General features: G+C 54.1%; 1 protein-coding gene across 2 annotated transcripts in view; it reads left to right on the plus strand.

Annotated features, from left to right (window-relative positions):
• gpc5b (glypican 5b) overlaps positions 1 to 8,870 on the plus strand; it is a 62,259-nt gene extending 53,389 nt beyond the window's left edge. For both annotated transcript variants that reach the window (XM_049011023.1, XM_049011024.1), the window contains 2 exons: positions 2,133 to 2,265; positions 8,296 to 8,870. In XM_049011023.1, the coding sequence (XP_048866980.1) occupies positions 2,133 to 2,265; positions 8,296 to 8,750 (588 nt within the window). In that variant the 3' untranslated portion in view covers positions 8,751 to 8,870. The remainder of the gene's footprint in view (positions 1 to 2,132; positions 2,266 to 8,295) is intronic.
• The last annotated feature ends 3,374 nt before the right edge of the window (positions 8,871 to 12,244 follow it).

The following is a 12,244-nucleotide window of genomic DNA, read 5'->3' on the forward strand; positions in this document are numbered from 1 at the left end:
CGTAAGCAAAGGCCAGTGCGTGCTTATCTCACAACACACACAGCAGTCGGGCTGGAGTGGGCCAATCGCTTTCCTGGGGGGGGGGACACCAATTATATGGGCGTTTAAAAGGCGAACGGACCAGGATCCTCCATTGGCCTGTGAACCAACGCACCCCATCCTCCATCCTGGTCAGGGGAAGAGCAGCGTCCGCTTCAGGAGGCTCAGAGATCGTGTGCTGGAATGGAGATGTCCGGCCAGCCTGGTACTTTCCATGTGTATTTGTCAGTTCTTTCCCGGTCCTGGCAGGCTGGGTGGATCAGGCTGCGATGAAATGGTCCCTAAAGAGAATATCTGTTTGGCTCAGACTACGTATAAGTCTTGCCAAGCACTGTGGCATTACTTTCTGTTATGACATCACCGCCCAAGGCCCGTGTAGATGTTCTGCCATTGTCAGTTATCCGGTCTAGGGCATGGTGTCGTGTTCTTTAACACGGGGGAGCATGTGGATCGAGCTTTTTATAAGCAAGACAAGCTGCCTTGGAGTCACTTTGGTTGTGGTTACTTTGGGTCCCTAAAATAAAATATTGGAGCCCAGTGTTGAACTCAGTGGATATTAATCCATGATATTGGCTAGCCGGGCACTTTGAATCCTCCAGTGAGGATGGTTATCTGTCCATCTTGTATGTTTTCATCAATGCCAGGATGCTAGTGCTGCTAGCGTAGATTAGAATGAGCTGTAACTACCCAGAATACTTTGCTGCCCTTATGCTGTGGATTAATGAGGGAGCGCTTTGCCAAGCATGGACTTCAGGGTGAAGGAGAGGGTGGGGGAGCATTTACAGATCCGTGAAATGGGGGCTGTTCATGGAGAGAGCATGAGGAGCAGCTGCAGCAGGGGTGACCGGTCTTACCCGCAAAGGGCCACTGTGTATGCCAGTCTTTGAGGTATCCCTTAGGTCAGCTGTGCAAACCCAGGTGTGAGGACTCTTCAGCCAATCCAGTCCTCTAATTAGTAATCTGATTAGGGAATTGCAGTGAAAAGCTCGCATACACACCAGCCCTTTCTGGATAAGACTGCCCACCCCTGAGCTACAGGCTTCTTCCTCCCCAGGAAGACATCGGAGGATGAGGATGGATGGGATTCCACAGGCTCGTCATTATACTGCTTCAGCTATAGAGCGGCGCACAGTGCACAGCATTCCCCTCCGATACAGCAGGTGGCGCAGCGCTTAAGAACATTCATCCCAGACAGAGCCCCTCTATACAGGACTGTATTTAACCTGGAACATTCAGATGAAAAATCAAGGTGTATGAAAAAAATCGCAGAAAGCGCTGGGCTGCGAGAAACCACCTGCTGAAACAGATATCTCTGTTGAGCGGAATTCTGAATAAAATTAGTGCGTGACCCCCCCCCCCCTCCCCCTCGCTCACCCTCCCACACATCTATTAAAGCAGATGCCCCAGCCTTCGGAAATGTAAAAACACTTGGGGAGCCCATTGAGGCGTCAGGCTGCTAATCAGGCCCATTAATTTCACGGCGAATTCCCCGCGATCTCACACCGGCTCATTCGCTTTGAGGAGTGCTGACTCGTTCGTGATAATTAATTCTCCCCCCTGAACGTCGGGCCCGATGAGTCGCTCGGCATCTGCTCTCATTCTCGATCTGATTAGCGAAATCCTACTCCTTGGGCAGGAAGGATGGGGGGGGGGGGGCTCCAGAATCTTATGAAACAGTCACTTTTATTGAGGATGAATATAAGGATGACTTGGTCTCTTAAACGGACTGAGTGCTTGCTGATGGCGTTTGCCCTGATTGGCTATACCCACTAATGGCAGAGTGCATCCACAGTTTGATGCATGCACTTTACCCTTCGTCCAGAGGTGGCGCTCTCACTCATCCAAAATCAAAACCAGACAGAAGCTGGACGGAGAGGAATTGCAGCCTTCCGGTGTGTTTGTTGACAGGTTACCATGGAAACCGACAGCACGACACGGCTAAATACTGGCATGGAGATGTAAGCGGGGTGGTGACCTCAAGTGGGATCATTTCTGTCTGCTCTCTCAGTTTGGAAGGTTTAGCCTCGCTCTTTCCTGTGTGTGGGAGTTTGTGCCTGTTGAGCCCTGAACCCCCCCTGACCTTCTCTCTGCAGGAGATGGTCGGTGAGGCAACACTGGTGCGGAGTAGCGGGGTGTGGCTAGAGGCGGGCAGTGGGGTGCCGGACGCCAGTGGCGAGTGTGACGACGAAGATGGTTGCCAGGGCTCCGGGTTTGTTGCCGCCGCAGGTGAGTGACCCCCACACAAATCTCCGCAGTCTGCCAAGCTCACCATCCGTCTCGATCGCACAACTCAGCTCAGGGAGCTGAAGATACGGTCACCGTGGCAACGGACCCCTCCCCCGGCAACGTGCCGAGTTCCCCGTTCAAGCTGTACGTACGTGTGACTTAAGGTCCCGGCCATTAAACATGCGAGGATCAGCCTGTTCACACCGCCAGTAACCTACACCACAGTTTACTCTCTACTCATTTTCTCACAGCGAGTCTTTGCAGTGCCATTCCCTGGACTTTAACATTTACTGCTTGTAAGCTATAGGTGACTACAGCTACCGTCCAAACATGGGAGCTCTCAGCTCCTGGTTAGCATCCTGCAGAGACTGTGACCATGCCTTAGAGGAATGATCGATATTTTGTTGGGGGAAGGGGGTGCAAAGTCATTACCCCACTGACCCATGTGGCTGGAGTGTGATGGGCAGGAAACCTGTGTGCAGGGTATCCTTGATGAAACAGGGGACCTTTGACTTTTGACCTGGAAGCAGTTCTTTATACCGCCTCTCAGTGCAATGTGGCTGGTGTCAGTGTCTAAACCATGCAAGTCCGTGTTAATGCTTTGAAAAGGCCACTGTCCCCACCCCCTGCTGAAACTGGGGACAGTCAAAGGAGTGTGCTCTGTGAGTTCCAGGCCCCCCCCCGCCCCTGAATCCAATTAGAGGCACAATTAGGTGAAAGTCCGGGTCTGACAGGACAAGCTGTTCTTATGGCAGCAATCGGGTCCAACCATTGCACACAGGACAGCTAATCTTTCAGGGAGATATCGTGTCAGTGGAGGGGGGTGGGGGTGGTGAGTGGAATGGAAATTAAGCACGAGGGGTTTAATGATTGGGAAGCTGTCTTTTGTGCCCATAGCACGTGCTAAACAAGCGCTAAGCTGCAGGTCTCTGGGTCTGTCTGATATAGAGAGAAAGAGAGATCGCAAAGTGTGTCCTCAGGCAGAGACGGACCTCTGACACATGCCCTAAGGCATGAAGCACATCCTGCACTAGCTGGTGTGTCTGCATGCAAACAGACACACAGATTAGGTATCTACCCTCCATTTATTTCTATAGGCATCGCCCTAATCATATGACAACCTTAACCCCTACCCAGCCCTAACCTTAACCATAAGTACCCGAACAAAATACTTTTGGCTGTTTTAGTTTTTTGATTGCAGTCACAGATTTTTTTTATATAAAATTGTGTTTCCTTGTGGGAACCAAAAAAAATGTCAAAATAGCAGGTCCCCACAATGTAACATACATGCCCTGACAGACAGACAGACACATGTTACCCTGTGATCCCCTGAAATCCTTCTGCCCCTTTCTCCTTCCTCCTTGGGTGTCCGCTTACCTTCCCGGCCAACCTAGCTGTCCTCGCTCCGGGTTGAAGACCCCAATAGTGAAGCGATTATCACCAGAGTGGTTAATCGCCTTCCTTCCTGGCCGTCCCCGCGGGTGGCATGAAGCTGCCGAAAAGCTCTGCTCGCAGTCGGAGAGCTTTCAGGTGCAGGATCGCCTATGTAACAGCTGCAGCGGAGGGGTTGTGGCTATTTCAGGTTTATAGGCCACTGCTTTGTTTATGCACAGCCTATGCTGAACCTGCCCTCATGGGGACAGTGCTGTAATGACACTCACTCTGCTCAGTGTGTGTCTTCGTGTCTGTGTTATGATTCTTACTCATTTAAAATGTGTCCTCAGTGGGATTCTGGGTGTTAATAAGCTAATCAGAGCCCACGATGGAGATGGCAGTGGCGGCTGCAGTGTCCAGGGGCTCAGCCACAGCTCAGCATCCACGTATGATGGCTGACCCACATGGGGGCTCGTTAAGAAATTACAGATTTATGCTCCTGTTCACCAGTGTGCCTTTGGACGGTTTTAAGCTCATCGTCTGCACAACATGTGTGATTTCCGGCAGGACAGGAATTAAAATGACACAGTGCTGCGCTCATAAGCACATGGCAGGATGCACGCTTAGAGTGTAGTAAAAATGAACAGCCCCTCCCTCACAGATAGGATGCCTGCTTCCCACTCTCTGCAGTGAGAATAGTGTTAAAACCAGGGAAGCCCCCCCCCCATATGATTAATGATACCCCAACCCAATTTTAATCGAGGCCACTCTCTAGGTGTGAAAATCTCCATAGTCTGTCCTGTGTGTGTGTGTGTGTGTGTGTGTGTGTGTGTGTGTGTGTGTGTGTGTGTATGTACTCCCTCCCCAGTTGAGCAGTCTGGTGCCCCCAGCAGTCAGTATCCTCTGACCTTTTTAATTGGAATGAGACCATGGACTTCCCCTTACCAGTCACCCCCCCTCTCCGCCCTACCCTGTACTCCTCTTTGTACGCCCCCCCCTCAAAGCCTCAGCGCACTTAACAAGCCGCTTGTCGACCAGCTAGTTTCTTACATTTGGGGGGGGGGGGTGTTGTTTAAAATGTAATGGGTATTGATTTTTGGTGTATCGTTCAGGCCCCCCCTCCCTCACGCACACACACACACACACACACTTCTGCTGTTGTCCTCTAAAACTGAGCAGTTTCACTCTAAACCCCCCCCCTATAGCAATCAGGGCTGAGGACAGCTTCACATGGGCATAATGCCCTGGGCAGCTGGGTGGGGGGTGTCTCGCCGCTACAGTCTGTCCAAACCTCCCGCCTTCATCCTGCACCATGTGTCTGTGAACAGGGCGCACCCTACAGGTGGGGTATCAGGCCGGAGGAGTGCAATGGGGGGCATGAGGAAGGTAGCTTTACCATGATGCGGGAGCATTCTGCTGTGCCTCCTGTGCGAGCGGGTGGCAGCCCCGCCTGGCAGTGTCACACGTCACACCTCATCGGGTGACGCTGGTGGTTCAGTGGACGGTGACCACAGCATATGGGCTGATCCGCTCCAGGGCCTTGTGTCGCACTCGTGTCAGCTCCCACCCACCTGCCAAGTCTTCTGTCCGACCTTACCTGTGTGTCCCCCCCTCCCCATTCAGGGCCAGAATGCCAGATAGCATTCCCCTACCCCCCCGGCGTCAGCCTTGTCTAACTGGGTTTCGACCACCTGGTACCCTGTTATATAACAAGGCAGTTGACGGTGTGTGCCAGTATAGAAACGTGATGATGTCTCCCTGCCCCCGGTGGCTATCTGCCCCCATACCACTGCCCCCGGTGGCTATCTGCCCCCATACCACTGCCCCCGGTGGCTATCTGTCCCCATACCACTGTCCCCGGTGGCTATCTGCCCCCATACCACTGTCCCCGGTGGCTATCTGCCCCCATACCACTGCCCCCGGTGGCTATCTGCCCCCATACCACTGCCCCCGGTGGCTATCTGCCCCCATACCACTGCCCCCGGTGGCTATCTGCCCCCATACCACTGCCCCCGGTGGCTATCTGTCCCCATACCACTGTCCCCGGTGGCTATCTGCCCCCATACCACTGCCCCCGGTGGCTATCTGCCCCCATACCACTGCCCCCGGTGGCTATCTGCCCCCATACCACTGCCCCCGGTGGCTATCTGCCCCCATACCACTGCCCCCGGTGGCTATCTGTCCCCATACCACTGTCCCCGGTGGCTATCTGCCCCCATACCACTGCCCCCGGTGGCTATCTGCCCCCATACCACTGCCCCCGGTGGCTATCTGTTCCCATACCACTGCCCCCGGTGGCTATCTGCCCCCATACCACTGCCCCCGGTGGCTATCTGTCCCCATACCACTGCCCCCGGTGGCTATCTGCCCCCATACCACTGCCCCCGGTGGCTATCTGTTCCCATACCACTGTCCCCGGTGGCTATCTGCCCCCATACCACTGCCCCGGTGGCTATCTGCCCCGTAACCATGCCCCTCAGTTCTGCCACTTGGCCTTCACTTCCTCGCTCCCCTTTCTCTTGCTCTGTCTCTCCTCCCATCAGGAACTTGTATCTCTGCACACTGTGTCCAGCAGATGGCGTGATGGTTATGGGTCTTCTGTCCCTTCAGTAGGTCGTAAACCCATAAAAACACAGTGTTCTTACTCCGGTGGGTCCGATACCGGGAGAAATAATGATTAATAACATAAAAAGGGCAGAAGGCAGACTAGCATTGGGATGAGGACAGGGGGCGCATTCGCTGATCACCCATGTCCTCAGAACAGTGATGCTCCCTGGCGCCCCTCCCCAGGCTGCCAGGGGTTCCACTTTAGACTGCCCTTCTCCTTTTCCCTCCCAGCAGCTCAGCTACTGGGGCACTCAGATCTCACACTGATTCACACGCGTTTGCCGAGCAGGTGGCTTATGGCATGGATCTCTGCATGAAGGGAGAGACTCCGCTTAGGAGTGATGATAAAAAGAAGTGCAGGAGCAGCACTGTGGAGGGAGCATGCAGGGAGAGCATGTAAGGAGCACACAGGGAGCATGCAGGGGAGAATATGGGGAGCATGTAAGGTCTGCAGTGGAGTATATGGGGAGCATGTAAGGAGCACACAGGGAGCATGCAGGGGAGTATATGGGGAGCATGTAAGGACTGCAGGGACTATATGGGGAACATGTAAGGACTGCAGGGGAGTATATGGGGAACATGTAAGGAGCACACAGGGAGCATGCAGGGGAGTATATGGGGAGCATGTAAGGACTGCAGGGGAGTATATGGGGAGCATGTAAGGACTGCAGTGGAGTATATGGGGAGCATGTAAGGAGCACACAGGGAGCATGCAGGGGAGTATATGGGGAGCATGTAAGGACTGCAGGGGAGTATATGGGGAGCATGTAAGGACTGCAGGGGGAGTATATGGGGAACATGTAAGGAGCACACAGGGAGCATGCAGGGGAGTATATGGGGAGCATGTAAGGACTGCAGGGGAGTATATGGGGAGCATGTAAGGAGCACACAGGGAGCATGCTGGGGAGATATTGGGAGCATGTAAGGAGCACACAGGGAGCATGCAGGGGAGATATGAGGAGCATGTAAGGACTACAGGGACTATATGGGGAGCATTTCAGGACTGCAGGGACTATATCGGGAGTATGTAAGGAGCACACAGGGAGCATGCAGGGGAGATATGGGGAGCATGTAAGAAGCACACAGGGAGCATGCAGGGGAGATATGGGGAGCATGTAAGGAGCACACAGGGAGCAGCAGGGGGAGGATGCAGGGCGCTAACATTCTCAATTAGAAATTTCTTTCTGTCTTCTCACCATCAGCCCCCCGAACCCTCAATCAAATTTTGCCCCCCCCCAGTCAGAAACAGCACAGGCATGCATCTGGACCCCCCTCCAACCCTGAAATACAACCTTTTTGCACTAGTCCAAGTGCCCCCTGCATCAGAGTCAGCTGCCCGCTGACACGCGCACGCCTCTGACACGCGCACGCTTCTGACACGCCGCTGACACGCGCACGCCTCTGACACGCCACTGACACGCGCACCGCCTCTGACACGCCTCTGACACGCGCACCGCCTCTGACACGCGCCACGCCGCTGACACGCGCACACCGCTGACACGCGCACGCCTTTGACACGCACACGCCTCTGACACGCCGCTGACACGCGCACCGCCTCTGACACGCGCACCAGCCCTCTGACACGCGCACCCGCCTCTGACACGCCTCTGACACGCGCACACATGTGCAGGCTGCACTAAGGGCTCTCTGACAGTCGTCTGTCGGTCATTTGTGAGCCACACCGAGCTGCATCTGTGGTGAGATGCAGGAGGTCCCTTCTTACAAAACCTGAGTGAGATGATCTGGAACGTTGTATTACTCCTGGCCTTCAATACAGAAGGTCAGGCCTGATCACATAAAAAGGCAGCAGTAAATGAGCTTGTAACACGTATCTATGCTTAAATACTTTATTTACTTATAAGCCAGGACTTTCTTCTCCTTATAAATACTGATGACCCACCACTAGTGCCGGAAGTCAGGTGCTGGTTGTGTATCATTTCTCACTAGTTAGTGTGGACTGGGGAGCGCTTACATGGGTGGAGCATGGGGACTGGAGTGACCTCTCACCTCCATCACCCTCTGACTGGCCTCTTGTTTTTACCTCCACAGAGGACGAAGACGGCATCGACACCTTCCACAGCAAGGGGGACGTCCCGCAGGAAGGACCCCCCTCCAGAGAGCCCCCGGCGCCCCCCCACGGTCCGCATCCCGAAAGATGGTTCTGCTGCGCCCCACACTTGTGCCCCCGACTCCATGCTGCTCTTGCTGGCTGCCACCCTCTTCCTGCTGGTGTCACAAATGCAGTGTCACCTGCTCTGAGGGGGGTGTCCACGGGATTCACCCCTGCCCCCCCTCCCCCTGCCGCTGTGAGATGGACTGCAACACCGGAGCTGAAGGCTGGATGGGGCTGGACTGGGGGTGGGGGGAGGGGTCATCTTTCCTTGCTGCTTTTCCTGGACTCTGTTCTCATTGGCTGGGACCCCAGTGGGTGTGGTTTGGGGGGGGCAGGGGGGTCAATGACAGCCATGTTTGCAATTTGCTCTCAGGTAGCTGACCGCATGTAGGGAGGGGGCCACTTCCCCCCCCACCCCCATGCCTTCCTGAAACCCCCCCACAACCACAGGCCACAGTTACTCCTTATAGCCTCATAGCGCTACATGCTAACGCGCTTCCCGACACCACAGTCAGACTCGCCCTTCACACCCAGAACCTTAGAACCGGGCCCTCCCGCACGACACCAGCACGAACAGATCAGCGGGGGGACGGGGCTTGAGCCTGGGGAGCGTGTGTCTCACACCCGATGCTGCACATGGGGGGACTCAGATGTGGATCTGGAGCCTAACTAAGCAGCAGCTCTGGAGAGCGCCACCGTGAGGTGCCTGTGAATATGACACCCCCGTCATTGGCTTGCACGATGAGTTCCCTATTAACACTCTCCTGATTTAGCTCTTTTCTAAATGACACTTATGCATGAGTATGGGGAGCGATGTCTCCGCTTCTAGAACAAACCACGTCCCTGGCTAGAGTCAGAAAGGTGGAGGATGTCGGTACAGGGTGATGGTGTTTATATAGCACCCTGTATCGGCACGCCGGGTCTCATCCCTCAAAATGCCATTAGTCTTGTTGCCTCAGATGATGCTCCCCAGGCTCGGGGGGTAATGAGAAGCCCCCCCCCCAGTCCCTTCGTGCCCCTCCCTCCCCAGCATGCGAGCACAGCACCTAGCACGTGTATAAATGTACATACTCCACACCCGCCTCCTGTTCTCTCCTGTTTCTTTTTTTAATACTTACCGTCCGCGTGGGCTCAAGGCTTCCCACACACACCTACTGGGTTTCTCCCTCTGAGCAGAAGTGTGTTGATTGGGGGGGGGGGGGGTGGATATCACATGACAGGGGGCTGGTGGGGGGGGGGGGTGGTCAGCGTCACAGCAAGTTCCCATGATTCCAAGCCCACCACCAAACTGTCTTTTATTTGGATCGAGAAATTTCAGTTAGCGCCCAGAATCAAGACTGAACCACCAAGGGTTCCATCCATCCATCCATGCATCGGACTGGAGCTGCAAGGTGGGCACTGTACCTTTCTGAAATCACGAAAACAGGCAGGATGAAATAGCAAGAGGACAGGATATCGCCCCTCGAGAAAGCGACTGTGGGTCCATCTGACTCAGCTGTCAGTGCTTGTTACTTAGTTTCTCTGAAAACCTGTGAGATGCCAATACCCCCCTCCCATTGTATGATGTTTTTAACTTGTTTTTTAACCCAGTAACCTGAAATAAAGCACGACGAAGCCCAAGACAGGCGACCGCCGAAATAACCCAGAAAGAGCAGATGGGTGTCATTACTGATTCCTTCTTGAAGGGAGGGGGGGACGCTCATTCCAGCATCAGTATGGAAGAACCCAGAGTTGGGGCTGGTTGGGAAGCCACGCTGTGGAAGACCAGGGGGGTGGGAGGGGGGGCAGGGCATCTGGCTCTCAGCTTAATGGATGCAGCATTTCTTTCTAGACGACGTTTCAATAAACAATGGCCGTTCACGGCTGTGTACTCACCTACCAAGCCTGTCTCTCTTTACTGCCCCTCTGGTGTCTGTTCGTTCTGTATCGGTCTTGGTGGTGTTATGATTGGTATGGTTCCCCAGGTGCTGGGTGATGAGGGGGGATGGTGTCCTTACTGAATACGGCCAGTCCAGTCATAGAACGTCATGGGCTGACAACAAGGTAAATTTGTATTTTTTATAGGGGGGGAGTGGGTGATTCTGTCAATGAGCTAATTAGACGGATCACAGGGGGTAATAAGGGGGTGATTTTGGTGGAAGAAGGACATTGGCGTGTGTGACAGCCTACACCCCCCCCCCAGTGCATGCTGGGAGGTTTTAAGCAAACAGTAGGGGGCCTTGCTGACCTGTGCATGTTGGTGCACGTAACTCTGCCCTCCCCTATAGGAGCTGCAACTAATTGGGACCCGACATACTGTTCCTGGCTGGTCCTGAAATAGCACCCCCCCCCCCCCACATCACCGAGCTCCTGACACTCTCAGGGGCTCAGGGATGAGCCAGTGGTATCAGCATAATGAGATTCCCGATCCGGTGATCCAGGCCGCTTCCCGAATTCGTGCGGTAACGAGGTCACACCATTCCCTCAAGGTTACCATGGTGACACTGGGGTAGACACTGATGACAGGAGTGCCCCCCGTCCCCCAACCCCTAAGTTAATTCCCAGTATGGACTGATCGGGAAAGCTAGGAGCACTGTGTCTTACTGCAGTGGGCCAGTGGGATGACATTATCCCTTATCACTCCCTGAACAGGTGGGGGTCCTGCACTGCCGCATGTTGGCAGTGAGGGTAAAACAAGCTTGTTGTGTGAATGTGCCCGCATATTGTATATGTCCATTGTGTGTCAGTGCGTCTTTGCAGTTACTGGAGTTTTGTCATGTGACCCCCCCACAGGCTGCTTCCCCCCCCCCAACTGGGCCTCCTACAGCCCCTGCGTTGTAATTATTTTCCTGAAATAGGGAGCCTGCTCTGGGCCCCAAGGAGCCGCGTCAGCGTGCAAGGATCCAGACGCCCAGGCCACGCTATTCCTGGTGCCACTCGAGCACGTGCCAGGCGGGGGTGCCGTGCATTCTTCTGGGGGGACGCTGCGTGTCTCTGGTCGCAGTGAGCGGTAAAGGAGTGTGGGACTGGAAAAATTTAACGAAATTTGAAAAGCTAACGAGAACATTCTGGAGAGTCAGAGCCAGGGCTGTGAGGGTTATCTTCTTCTAAAGATACGCTGGAAACCAACCTGTCTCTGAACACAGAACAACACGCACAGCTGCGATGACTTTTTACTTGCTGCAAGGGAAGTCCGGTCCTGACTTCAAGGTGTCAGCCTCTCAGTCGAACTCAGCCAACTTCGAAAGAGGAACTCCCCTCGCAGTGTCTTTTATTGAGGTACAGGAAATGACATTGACATTGATATGCAAATGACATTGAACATTGTTTATCACCATATATGGGGTGGAAATATTTAAGCGACAGTTCTTAAGCAGTGTTATTGCTAAATTAAGATCAAGCTGCTGCAGGGCGTTATTTCCAAGCGTCTAGCAAAATGACAATAAAAAAAGTACATATTTCTCTAACAAGGGCTGTGAGGGTGACAGTGTGAAGCTCTGTGAGGTGACCGGGGTCACCGTCCGGAGTTATAAGCTGGTGTATCATGGGAAACACTGACTGTCTTCTGATTGGACAAGAAGGACAGATGAAGACTCATCCTTCCACCCAATCGCGAATGAGCCCCACCTGCCTCCATCGCTTTTCAGGCAGGCCATCTCATCTTTTACATACCAAGGAAGTCCGGGACCCCCTGCTCTTCATGTGCCGCCCCCACCAGGAAGCTGCCAGACCCTCAAAGACAGCGGTGACCTCAAGCCTGCAATTTGTTCATCAGTTTTTTTCACACACGGCAGCAACTTGTTTCCGGGTTTGGACTGAGCCGTCCTCCTCGCCCCTCTGACCTTGTGCTTGGGAGGGGTGGGGGGGCTGGATCCCGCCTCAGGAGGTCCTGGCCCTCCCTGCATG

This window comes from Brienomyrus brachyistius, chromosome 4 (genome assembly GCF_023856365.1).
Source record: "Brienomyrus brachyistius isolate T26 chromosome 4, BBRACH_0.4, whole genome shotgun sequence".
Taxonomy (NCBI): Eukaryota; Metazoa; Chordata; class Actinopteri; order Osteoglossiformes; family Mormyridae; genus Brienomyrus; species Brienomyrus brachyistius.